The sequence below is a fragment of the Sarcophilus harrisii genome, chromosome 2 (genome assembly GCF_902635505.1).
Source record: "Sarcophilus harrisii chromosome 2, mSarHar1.11, whole genome shotgun sequence".
Lineage (NCBI taxonomy): Eukaryota > Metazoa > Chordata > Mammalia > Dasyuromorphia > Dasyuridae > Sarcophilus > Sarcophilus harrisii.
The window spans coordinates 598,115,828-598,129,484 of record NC_045427.1 but is presented as its reverse complement, the minus strand read 5'-3'; the positions used below and the strand labels follow the sequence as shown (position 1 = coordinate 598,129,484).

The following is a 13,657-nucleotide window of genomic DNA, read 5'->3' as shown; positions in this document are numbered from 1 at the left end:
TTAGTTGAATTTTTCAATAGGTCATTGATGATGAGGGACTGAAGTTCAGGGGAGAGATTGGAGCTGAAAATATAGATCTGGATATCATCCGCATGAATTTGGTACTTAAATTATAGGAGCTATTAAGGAAAGCATTTTTCCGTTTCATTTGGCTCTGTAGATAAATAAAGCTTTTAAGAGACTTAATGGAGTTCCATTTTCTGTCTTTCTGGTGAAATCCTATGTTCAAATCTAATAGAGCTAGTAAGGTTTAAGCAAAATTCAACAAACAACCTATGTTTAGGTCAGATTCTCCACATGTGTTTATCAAAGAGTCTAGTGCTTTTCTCCTTTTTGTTTTTGTTTTACTTTACCAGACCTGTGATTTCTTCCAGATGAGGAACTCCCTCCTCTGATACAGGCTGACACCTGCTCTGCAATTTAGAATATTGGAGATTTGCCTGGGACACTAAGGGTTTAAGTGACTGTCCTGTATCACCGGTCAGTGTGTAGCAGAGGTGAAATTTGAATTCATGACTGTACGACTCTAAGACTAGGTTTCTAAGCCACCCTTCTCCCCCTAACTCCTGACTTTTTTTTTTTTTTTTTTTTTTTTAGTTCATTAGCCTACCCGCTTAGGAAAGCAGTAGCTTCTTCAGTGGAAGATTGCTCATGTGTCAGCATACAAACTGCCTTTAGATGTGTAAAGAAGAACTTGGCTATACATATCATAGAGCAGCATGAGAACAGGAAGTATGGGAGGTGGGGTTTGGGTTGTCGGACTTGAGAGCTAACCTGAGCAATGGCTTAGAGATGATATTAAGAGATAGGAAAAGTTTCTACGTAGCAAGCATTTAGCCAAGAGCATTGTTCTTATTTCTCATCCTCCCTTATGGAGTATTTGAGGAGGTGGTCTCATGATGGACATGCTGACTCTCCCCAGAGAGTCATCTCAATTTGCTCAGGAGTCAAACAAAAATTAGGGCAAACTCCATCTGGCTGATCTGAGGCAGAGCATGACTTACTTTTTTTGATTCAGCTGAAGGAAAAAATGCACTGGGCCTGGTTAATTTTTAAGATAACATCATAGTTCTACATCAACAGCTTTCAGTGAAATTGCTTTCCATTGATGCAGGGCAAATTAGAAAGGTCTGGAAAAGAGGATGGCTTATGAGTGGGTTATTTATAATGTTTTCACATTGCTCTGACTGAAAAGATGATGGAACTGGTGCTTTGGGGCACTTGGGGGAGTCAACGAATGGGTCTGTTTCCAGCTTACACTGAACCCTGGCATCCAACATATTCCAATGTAATTTTCCTTTTCTTATCTGTTTTTAGACCACAGCAGGAAGGGAATTCATTCACTTTCACTTCAGTTTAAAGATTCAAAGAGAGCTGGTTTGAGTCAATAAGAGACAGTGAACCTGAAAGATAGTGGGAGGGCATCTCCTTGTTGTCATGGTGATGGCTTCCCACAGCTCTGAACAAAGGTCTAAAGTTTTTTTGGAGAGAACTCAGAGGTCTTGGACTGATTCCCTATCTTAGAGAAGCCTCCTGGGGATAAGGCAGTGGTAACTGTTTTGATGACAGTGGTGAGACAGGGATTTCTCTCCTTCTCCTTAGGAGGGCCTCGTTCCAGAAATGAAATGGAGAAAGATGTCCCCAACTACATTGTCTCTGTCCCTCCCTGATGATGTCTTCCCCTGCATTCACCGGGGATCCATGAGCAGCCTGGGCACCAAGGAGAGCTCTTTCCCCTCTGAGAAACCCCTGGCATCTGGTGAGCTGAGCAGGGACAGGGTAGGATTATGGGGAGACCTTTGACCCACTCCTCTCTTCCCTCAGCTCATTTGTGTAAACTTCAGAATTCCAATGAGCCTAAAAAGTGGAGGAGGAAGAAAGCGGGGCAGGGAGCTTTTGAAGCAAAACTGAAATGAAAATATTTAGACAGTATCAGGAAGGGAAGGCAGTTTTATGTAGGGTAGGATAAATCTGTGTGACAGACCTCTCTGGATAATCTGTATCAGTAGCACCTACAGTCCCCATGGCCACTGCTACTTTTATAGGGTTCATCATGGATTGGAAGGGCTGTAGGGCTTTCTAAGAGCTGTTTGGGTACTACTGAAAGCCTTGTAACAAAACCCATATTTTAAAGTCCTTATTCTAGTTAAGTACCCAGAGTAACCCCCTTTGTTCCCAGGGAAAGGACTGGAGTTGGGATTCCTTGGGCTGTATCTTAGTGACAGGACTGTATGCCAGGGAGGCTTGCCTTTTCTACAACAGCTTCCGAGGAGATTGTGCTTTAAGGGGAGGTGGGAGCTGGGTACACCAAGGATTATGGGTTCTGATACACTTCCATTTTAGATAATGTCATCCACACAGAGGAGGAGCTGGAAGGAGAGCCGGAGGGCAGCCCAGAGCTGAGGCCCTGGGATTATCAACTGCTCAAAGTCTTCTTTGTATTGTAAGTGGTGTGTGTGTGTTGTCTGTGTGTGTCTGTGTCTGTGTGTGTCTGCAGTAAGGAATGGGTTTTGAGCCTTATGTAGAGAGTGAGGGCCTTGGGTATGGTGGGCTGGTCTCAAGGGTCAGGGGAAGAGTTTCCCCCAGCAGGTCTCACAATTCAGTAGCCCCCTAACAGAATCAGTGTGTTGACACTGGAAGGGTGTACCAAAGCATCTAATCCAGTCCCCTTGTTTTATGGAGGAAAAAATTAAAGCAGTGTGACCAGGGTCCCATGGCTAGCTGGCTTTCTAATTTCTTTCAACCATTCTTATGGAGTTATGAGGAAGCAGAGTTCTTCCTTAGGATCTATCCTGTGCTCCTCTACCACCTGTGGATGTTTCTAAGTATTACCTCCCAACCCTTTGTATACATACTTGTTAACTTTCAAGATAAGTCCTGGAATATTGTAACAGTAATGTGCACTGTGCCTATATCTCCTGTGAGTCTAGATCAAGATGACTCCCCCATTGTTCAGGTAGGGGGTGCAGACACAGGCTCAGGGCATGCTGGAATAGTCCCATGGGAGTCCTCACTGGTACCTGCTCATTATCTCCCTGATCCCTCCCTCTTTTCTCCCAATCCACAAACTTTGGACTTGATATTCCTGCCCTTCAACAGCAATCAACTCCAGAGGTATCTCATTTTCATTTTTAAAAAATTAGACCTACAGACATAGGGAATGGAATTTCCTTTAGCCAAATGCAATCTTCAGTTTTGCATCTGAGCAACTCTTGTCCACATTTGCAAGTTCTTTACAATGGGTCCACTTCACAGACTGGAGATTCCTCTAGCTAGGTTGTCTATATTTTATCTCTTATCCTCACTACATGACAGGCTCCCTACCTTTTATTCCATATCTTGCCTTGGCCCCCCTGTGACACCCATACTTTTCCTCTTTTGTTCTTTGAATTATTCTCAATTTGGACCCTTTGGATATTGGAGATGGTATTTCATGATTTGTTGCCATATAACATCTTTGGAAGAAGGCTGGTGTTCAAAAAGATATTTTTGTCAGAGAAAATCTTGAGTTCAGCAAAAGTGCCACAGTTTCCTAAATGCAATCAGCCTACCTTCTCCCTTTAATTCTGCGTTTTCCAGCTGCAGGGCCCAAGATACTTTATCCTAGCATAACAGCCTAAACAAGAGGCTTTCTTCATCCATTCATGTTTTCCTATGTGCATTGTTAGTTTTAACTTTTTTGGATTGTTATGATCTTACATAGGAAGTTTTGTAATATTCTGAAATTTGATGTAATCAAGACAATGTTATATGTAACTAGAAACATCTGGCGGACCTTTCCTTCTGTAGGAGCTTTATAGTCTGTGCCAGACATCCCATGCAACAGTGGCAAACACCTTCAGCAAACATGTATGTCTCTTTTTGAGCGACATGGGCCTCTTTAGAGGCATCTAGGGTGTATAAGAGATAAAATGGTAGGCCTAGAGTTAGGAAGATCTAATCTAGCTTCAGAGACTTCCTAGCTGTGTGACCCTATGCAAATCACTTGATCTCTATCTCCTTCAATTTTCCCATCTATAAAATGAGAGTTATAACAAAGTTAAGTGACTGTAAAGATGTAGTCTTCTGAAATGCTTTAGTTTTTTCATTTCTTGAATTTTATATTCATTAATTTTTTTTAAAATGTCGACATGACGTGATAGAATTGCTTTTGTGAAAACCCAACCATTCCATTTTCATTTTTTCATCACAAATATCTTAAAAACATGTACTGATCCAAATTAGGCATATGTACAGTTATTGACAGTCTTTTGACCTTTTAACTATAGTTAATACCTTCCATGATTTCTTGCAATTTATTATCTTTACCCTTTTCAGATATCTTGAGAATCAGTTTCTCAGCATCCTCAGAATTATGTTACCTTTAGCATCAACTTCTCCCATTTTAAAAAATAAGATTCTTCACTTTAGGGACTGTCTTGCTTACTTGTATTCATTTCTGTAGTGCTCAGCAAAATGCCTGTCATGTAATAAGTACTTATAAATGCTTTATCTAATCTACTTAGCTATTTATCTGGCTTAATTCATTTGTTCTTTCTCTCTCTTATTCTTCCCCCTCCCCTACTTTCTTTAAGGCTATTTCCACTTCTTCACATTGTACATGAGAATGTTTTGTTGTCATGGATGAAGAAAATAGTTATAGAAATATTATAACCATTCCATATTTGGAATTTCCCATTGGTCTCATTAGTGACTTCTTTGCCTGACCCATTATTTCAGAGAACTGCTTCAAGTCGCTCCTTATTCCCTAGCCTTATTCTCTACAACAGTTTTACCATTGGACTTATATCTTCTCCATCACACTGTAGTTTTTGAACCATGAAAGGGCTATGTTAACCTACTATACTATGGTATCCCTCTCCACTACTGTTTTCCTGACTAAATCTTTCCTAATTACTATTCTTTTATGTGTACTATCTATTATTATAAATGTAAACTCTTGAAGAGTAGGAACTATCTTTGTTTTTGTTCTCTTAACTCCTGTTCTTAGCACATAATAAGGGTTTAATGTTTTTAAATTCACTTATTCCTACAAATGTGGGCAGAGCTATTCCGTTTTTCAGCAGTATTATATCCTTCCAATTTCATCTTTAAATCTTCTTAGGATGATTTGGCTTAACTGGATCTCACATGGCTTTGTTTTTTTTCCTTCATTGATTTTTTTCTATTTCATGAGGTAATACTGCTAATAACTTTACACTTTCCTCTCCTGTAACATTCTGCAAAAGTGATAATCTCTTCCCTGCTATTTCTCTTCATTTGCCAAGGACATAAACTGTTGGCTAAGACATTTTCTGGGCTTCCCTTTTGGCCTTATTATAGCTTCTGTTTTACATATATAGGAACTGATGTTAATGTCTTTTCCTTTGTTTCCTATTTTTTGTTTTTAGTAGTTTGTTTGAATAGGTCAGATAGGAACTATTTTCATATACACATGTGTGTATCGAGGTATATTACTATATATGTACATGTACATATATTTCTGTATATTATAATTCCTTCTGATTTGTTGCTGATTTTGACCTTTGTTCTGGCAAATTGAAGAAATAGAATTGAATTGAAGAAAGCATATTTAGGAATGACATGTCAATAACCTGTTCAAAAAGATAAAATTTCTTTGTTATTCAGGGTGATGTTATTCAGGACAAACAATTCTCTTTTTGAAGAAAATATTCAGGATTCATAGGCAGGAGACTTTCTTATTGCCAATAAGCCTTTGCCCTTTTTTTAATTTCTTAATCCTGAACTATATTTTCAAGATTTCCCCTAGGATCTATCTCCTGATTATATCCTCATCCAATATTACATCCTAAATCTTCCCATCTTCCTAATGTCCTCTTTTGCATTGATGTTACTAAATATTAAGGATATGCTGCCTTAAGATAAAAAAAATCTTAGAAATGCTTTGTTTTTGTTTTTTTTAACCTCTTTATCTTCTGCAATAAATGTTGGTACATAAGTCCTTTTTCATTTATTCATTCATGGTGGTCTTTTTGCTTGTATCCATTATGAGTACTGCCAGGTAAGATGAACATGTATCTGATGATGACACATTTTTTGTTGTCCTGGTATTAATTTTAAAAGCAATTCTGCAAACTTCTGTTTTTGAGGACTGGCCTACCTAAATTTGGAGGGGCTAAGTACCAGAAAGTTGATAAGTGGATGAAGTTTATTTTTGATTATAGCAACTCATACAACTTTTTTACTAAGGAATGAAAAAGTTGTCTCCTTTCCAGTGAGAATCTCACTGTAGCTTCAATTTCCTTTTATATTGATTTTATTTTGAATGGGAATGTGCCAATGTTTAAATGAATGTTTATTTTCCTAAAGATATGGGATAGGTCTGAGCATCCTACCTCTAGGGCAAAGGAGTTATTAGGATTTAGGAAATCACAGGCCTTGGGAAATATTTAATCACCAATTCAGTATTGAAATCAAGTCCAAGGATTCAAGTCCCAACTTTCTCTCTCTCTCTCTCTCTCTCTCTCTCTGTTTGTGTGAACTTGAGCAAATTTTTTTAACTTTTGGACCTCAAGAGGACTTTCTAAGGCCCTTCCAACCATAAATCTATGATCCTATGTACAAAAAGAATTTTTATATGTGGAATTTTTAGTGTGAATATAGGTTAATTTCTTCCTCATTTTCCCCTTTGCCCAAGTATTTTTCCTTTCTCCCTTGATTCTGGGAGTGTTTAGTACCTTTAGGTCCCCAGAATGGCATTTATGGGTTACATCAATATACTGAATACTCTGGCTCAAGGGAATAACAGCATTATTAGTACTTAAGAGCAGGGAAGTGTATCAGAGGCCATATGGTTTAACCAATGCCTATTAGAGCCACAAACCTGTCAGGAGCAGCTTCTAAAAGCACAAAACTTTTTGCAGGGAGTTAGCATGATGCAGTGAGGAAAATTTCCCAGCACTGATTTCTGGGTGATGTTCCTAGGTCTGCTATTGGATGGCCTTGTGATCTTGGTCAAACCACTTAAACTCTTGGACCTCTATTTTCTCATCTATAAAATGAGAATAACAATACACAAGGATCATGTAAGATTATGTGTAAGATATTTTTTAAAGTGTTCTGTAGAACTTTAAGGTGTTACTATTATTACCAATAGTAGAGTCCTGAGCAATGACTTACAGAGATGCTGTTCAGGATTTTAGCATGTGAACTGAGGAATGGTGGGAAGTAATCCGAGTTGTTCTATGGCTTCAGAAAGGAAGCATTCCGATTTTAGTTTTGAGATGCACAGGGACTTGGTTCCTGTAGGGATAGGTTTGTGGAACATAAATTTATTGAGGTTTAAGTTCCTTGTTTCTAAAACAAAACAAAACAAAAAAACTTTCTCTGTAGACTTGTAGGATTCCAAAGTTGGGTTGCAGCAGGATGGTTATGGGCCTGGCAGTCCCTAAATAGGAAGTGAAAGTGTTCAGCTACTCAATAACCATTAGGCCTTGAGACCAATGGAGCCAATCCTAATGGAAGGTGGCACTTGGATGGGACACTTTCCCAAGGCAGCAAAAAGAAAAAAAAAGTCTCTGTGGTTCCTGGGTATGTGGTAGGTAGCTTATAGTTTGTTGTGTTAGGGATCTTATAACTCTCTCACTAGTAGAAGGAAATGGGACCTCATTTGAGAAGTGGATCTGAGTTTCTTCTGATGCAGAAAGACTTTGGACTTCTGTTCATGAGGCCCTTAATAATCTAGAAAAATCAGAGAGGTGGGATCCTTTTTTTGGGAGGGGTTGATCCAGACATCCTTTGCTCTTTTGTTACCCTAGGATCTGCCTTCTCGTGCTATCATCATCCTACATGGCATTCCGAATCTTTCGGCTGGAGCAGCAACTGTGTTCTCTGAACTGGGACTCCGTCTCCCACAAACACAGGTGAGGCTCTGATCTTCCCAGCACCCCGGGGGGCATGAAAAAGTGCTGCAAAGCAAGCCCTTATTGTCTTCCTATTGAGCTCTGGGTGAGCTGTGACCTGGGGTACTGTGACAGGGTTCAACATTCTTGGTGGGTGTGAGGAGGGAGGGGGGTTTGTACGGGAATCTGTGCAAGAGAAGGCTCCAAATCGTGTGTGTGTGTATGTGTGTGTGTGTGTTTATGTGTGTGTATGTAGGGAGGATCCCATGCGGGAAAAGGCTCCAAATCTCTCCTCATCTCATTCCTAAGGGACTTGCCCATAAATTCCCCGTGTGGAAAGCCAAAGTGAAGCCTGGAAACCCTCCTGCTATTTTCCTCCTCCTCCTCGACCCTGCACCCCCACAACTCACCCACAGACTACCTGCTGGTTTTCACTTTCCATCAGTCTCAGGTTCTTTCCCTGTGGCAGGTGACAACAGTAGAAGTTACACGCATCCCCTTTCCAAAAGAAGGGAGCTCTTGGTGTGGAGATTCCAGCATAGTTCCCCCTCAATTTGTGTTGCTGAAATGCTAAGAAGAGTCTTAATGAAAAGTTTGCTAATTTTCCTGCTACCCAGAAGTACTGTTTATGAAGGAATCCTCTCCTGGTCTTAAAGGACTCAACTCATCAGATGGAGAAACCAGCTGTGGGATCCTGTGCTGTTTCAGCTGTCATGAGCAAGTGGGGGAAACAGGCTAAACTGCTCCTTAGAAATGATTGCTCTCAGTAGGCAGAATGGTTTTTGGAAAAGCTCATGCTACTTGGGCATCAAGAATAGGGTTTCACTGATGTCACTCCTACCGTAATGTCCTTCACTCCAGTTATCTTTGGGATCCGAGGATTGAATGCCTCAGCTCATTCTGTGACTTATTCCTTTTGCTCCCCTGAAGTAGCCTTCATCTGAATAAATAAGAGTTGCTTCCTCTGGGTCCCCTGAAAGTCTCACCCAGACAAAGTCAAACACCTGAAGCCAAAGAGCACTGTGCTGCTGGGGTACCTAGACATAAGTTCAGGACAAAGCTGACTTGGAAAAAGGGGAGAGAGACTATGGTTCTTAGGTGGAGGAGAAGATGTAGGAACAGAAGGAGGGCAGTGCTTGTATTTGTGGCCAAGTCTACTTGTGCCTGACAGCCTGGGGCAAAGCTGGAAGGGCAACTAGGAGGAGATGACAGGGCACTCCATGGCTTCTAAGGGCTGTTTAGGGGAGGAGCAGGCTGTGGGAAGAAAAGATGATTTCCCAAAGGATTTCTTTGCTGAGTGTTGCCTACTTCTACCATTATGTGAAGCCAGAGAGCTGACAGGCCAAAGGTAACTTAGTAAATCAGGCAGGGCCAGTAGTTTTGCTTGAACTATGGGAGTTATTGTTGGGGCTAAACTTAGGTGTATAAGTAAAGTGAATAAATTGTGCCTTTAATCTATGCTATTCTTGAATATACACTTTCAGCTCTCTTTCACAAATGGTACCCTGGACTACTGCTTCATTTTCTGGAAACTTTAGCTGACACTGATTACTGGGCCTGTATAGAATTTACCCAAGAGTCCTCTCTGCAAGAATATTATGATGGGAAGAGAAGCCTGTTTCATTTCTCTTTTCCCCACTCCCAAACTCCATTTAAATAATTTACGGATCAGTGCTCAGGTGCTTCTTGGCTTTCTATACCTTGTTTTAAAGACTAGATATGTCAATATTTGAATTAAAACAGCTCCCAGATTTTTCCTTCTTCAATCTTCCAGCTTTCTTTCTAAGTCTTTCCTGTCAAGATTTTTTTTTTTTTAAGGACACAACTTGATAATACTGGTCTTCCCCCTTTTGGAGAAGGGGAAAAAATTTCTGATCTTCCAATAAAAAGAAAGCCCACAAACTGTTCCTGAGTGCATGAGAATTGGGAGAAGCAGAAGATAATGAAGTTAGCTGAAAATGTGGTAAATTGATTATCATGAATCCCAGTGCAAAAGACCTGCTCTCACAATTTCCCCTGCTTAGCATCCCACCCCATTCCTTATTACCATGGTTTCCATTCTTCCCCTTTCTTAAACATTGGCTATCTTAGCACCTGGGATAGGCAGGGAGTCTAGCCTTTCTTCCTAACATTTAAATTCAGACAAAAAAAGGAACCTAAGGAAAAAGGGAACGTGTCAAAGGCATCACTAATGACGGAACAGAAGTTTCTATCATGTAAAGCTATCCTTCCCCTTTTCAAGATTCCTGAGATAGGCTCCTTGGCCCCTTGGGATGTTCCTTTTTGGACTCTAGAGAAAACAGAAGTACTAAGCTTTGAAGTGGACATATTATTGAATGAGAGTCCCAGCTTTCTGGGACACTTAAAAGACAATCTAAACAAAGAGTGGGGGGAAGGATATTTGTGAAACTTCCCTAATTGAACTCTGCAACCTTAATGCTGCTGTAAACATTGGAATGTTTTGCCCCTTTTGAGAAGCTTCTAGATCTGTCACACTACCACCTTCATCTTGTCCTAGTCCCTGGGGAGTCAAACAGCACTGGAAAGTTGAAGCCATCTCATCCCTGAATCCTAGAGTGGGAAGGGACCTCAGATGTTGCTTAATTTAATCAATATCTGAAGCATGAATTTGCATTACAGGGAATGTAGGCCTTCAGCAAATGGTCTTCAAGATCTTTTCAGACAGGGAACATACAATCTCATGAGAAAGCTCATTTAATTTCTAGGAAACTATTTAAAAAAAAGATTTTGCTTATAATGTGAAATCTCCACTTGTTGGTCTTACCTTTGTCTTCTGGGGCCAAGAAAAATGAGTCTAATCTCTTTTTGACTTTGAGATCCTTCAAAGAGTTGAAAATAATGTCAATATTCTAAGTCTTTTATTCAAACCAAATATCTCCTGGACTTTCGTGTTTCCTTATCAGCCTGGCTGACCTCCTCTAGATGTGCTTCAGCTTGTCTATGTCCTTCTTTAAACATGGCAACCTCTTCTGAATGTATTTTAGATTATATTTTCTGACAAAGAAATATTATAGCAGAATTATTATCTCCTCTATTCTGGACACATGTTTTTAAACATAAAATCACATTATTTTTTCTGGTTGCCATATCACACATTTACTCATATTGTAGCCCATTAAAAATTCTACTACCTTTTCATATGGATTACCTTCTAATATCTCTTTCCTTCCTTCCTCCCCATCCTGACCCAGGCAGCTGACTTTTAAAATTCAAGTATAGCACTTCACACTTATATTTCTAAGATTAGTCTGGGGACTGCAGGGTTGGTAGTTGAGCTCTAGGGGCAATGTGGAGTCTTCTATTGTGATAACTGAAATTGTAAACTGTAATTGTAAACTATACATATTTATTACACAGACATGCTTTGAATTGGATGTTCTTTTGATTTCTTGGGAAGATGGTCCAACCAGATTCTGTATTGTCTGGGGAAGTGGGCGGATAATGCTGGGGATATTTCAATACAGTGTGATGTTAACCTGTAAACATATGAAAATATTTAAATTTTTTTTAAAAATCTGATTTTGTTTGTTTTCTTTGCTTTGGAAAGTTCACGGTTATTGACTTTGCTAATACATTGCCCTGAACCCAGAAAGCAGTGGAGCATTTTCCTCTCTCTATGTTGCTGCAAAACCCACTGGAAATCTAATCCAAACTTTAATTGGACAGGATGGGATCACCACAGGAAAAGGCTCTAGCCAGAGTCAAAGTTTTGCAACACTACTCATAATTGCTAGGAATGGTTACTCATAGTGTATATCTCCATTGCCCACATCTATCTATAGAGTATATAACACATTGTGAGAATGCAGAGTGCACTGAACTTGGGTTGGGTTTGAAGCTCACCTAAGACACACACAATAACTGTTTTAAGTTTCTTCATGTATAAAATGAGAGATTTGTACTCAATGGTCTCTAAAGTCCTTTTCAACTCTAAATATGAAAGCCACATTCCAGTTTTGGATTCGGGTGAGTATAAAGCTGTTTAGGTGGAACTTTTATGTATCAAACCCATCAATATATCCTATGAACTTTAGCAACATCTGACCTTAGATTCAGAGGTTAAATTCCAAACTAGGCAATACTACCATTCCTAAGATGACACTACCCCTCTGAAATATGCAGGCCCATGTACTTCAGTTCAGACTTGAGTGTTGTTGCTGTATCCAAGTGTTTTCCTCTTTGCTACTCTCCAGAGGTGGTCAACATTCCTTGACGATATAACCAACTAGTTTACATATTACACTTCTTCACAAGAGCTGGCTCCGTGCCTTATCCGAGGATGGGAGGAAAAAATACAGAAGGTTCAATTCAACATTAAGCATCTATTATGTTCAAGGGTTTAGGCTAATTGCTACAGATATGAAGTAAAATCTTAAGATATTTCTCTAAAGCTCACCAGTAGTAACTTATTCATGAAAGGTAAACTATTCTGAGAGGAATGGTTTAGAGAGGAAACTGACTTGTTATTGCTAGTAGGGTGGGCAATTGGTGCTTGGCCCATTTACTATTGATCCACAAGATGGTCCACAATGAAGAGAGAGAAAAGTGTTGGTAAAGAGAACATTAAATAATATAAGCAGTAGGAAGACATGGTTCCCTCTTAAATGAAATTATCTATCATCCTGGGAATAGGAATGTACTTTACCAGATTTGGGGAATAAAACTTTTGGTAAGAACAGAAGCCCTACATTTATTCCTTTTGATTCCTTTTTTTTGGAAGGAGAGTGGGACACAAGGTGATCAAGGTTAAGTGATTTGCTCAGAGTCATACAGTAAATGTATATCAAGTGTCCAAGGCCTCATTTGAATTCAGGTTCTTGATCCCAGGGCCAGTGTTCAATCTACTGTGTCACCTAGCTGTTCCCCTACAGTTCTTATTTTTTTTTTAAATAGTATTTTATTTTTCCAAATACATGCAAAGATAGTTTTCAACTTTCACCTTTGCAAAACCATGTGTTCCAAATTTTTCCCTCTCCCCCTCCCCAGACAGCAAGCAATCCAATATAGGTGAAATTCTTCTAAAGATATTTCCATATTTGTCTACATTCATTTTTTTTTATATCTAAATTTTTATTTTTCCACTTTTTTATTATAGTTTTTGATTTACAAGACATATGCACAGGTAATTTTTCCACACTGACCCTTGCAAAACCTTGTGTTCCAACTTTTCCCCTCCTTCCTCTCACCTCTTCCCTAGATGGCAGGTAGTCTAATACATGTTAAATATTTTAAAGTATATGTTAAATCCAATATATGTATACATATTTATACTGTTATCTTGCTACACAAGAAAAATCAGATCTAGAAAGAAAGAAAAAAACCTGAGAAGGAAAACAAAAATGCAATAAAACAACAGAAAGAGTTGTTACATTGTAGTCCACACTCATTTCCCATAGTTCTATCTCTGGGTGTTGCTGATTCTCTTCATTAGTGAATAATTGGAACTGGTTTGAATCATCTCATTGTTGAAGAGAGCCATGTCCATCAGAGTTGATCATCGTATAATCTTGTTGTTAGTGTGTATAATGATCTCCTGGTTTTGCTCATTTCACTTAGCATCAATTCATGTAAGTCTCTCCAGGCCTTTCTGAAATCATCCTCCTGTAAGAATCATTTCTTACAGAACAATAATATTCCATAACATTCATATACCACAATTTATTCAGCCATTCTCCAATTGATGGACATCCATTCAGTTTCCAGTTTCTGGCCACTACAAAAAGGGCTGCCACAAACATTTTCGCACATGTGTCCCTTCCCCTTTTTTAAGATCT

The 13,657-nt window shown here is 39.3% G+C and overlaps 1 protein-coding gene across 6 annotated transcripts in view; it reads left to right on the top strand.

Annotated features, from left to right (window-relative positions):
- The window catches only part of GRAMD2A (GRAM domain containing 2A), an 82,152-nt gene extending 70,750 nt beyond the window's left edge, over window positions 1-11,402 (top strand). For 4 of the 6 annotated variants that reach the window (XM_031956328.1, XM_031956331.1, XM_031956332.1 and 1 more), the window contains 4 exons: window positions 1,603-1,759; window positions 2,344-2,443; window positions 7,779-7,883; window positions 8,119-8,210. In XM_031956328.1, the coding sequence (XP_031812188.1) occupies window positions 1,603-1,759; window positions 2,344-2,443; window positions 7,779-7,883; window positions 8,119-8,170 (414 nt within the window). In that variant the 3' untranslated portion in view covers window positions 8,171-8,210. Of the gene's footprint in view, window positions 1-1,602; window positions 1,760-2,343; window positions 2,444-7,778; window positions 7,884-8,118 lie in introns of all 6 variants that reach the window. The other 2 variants (XM_031956330.1, XM_031956329.1) reach the window with 2 other exon arrangements.
- Window positions 11,403-13,657: the final 2,255 nt, after the last annotated feature.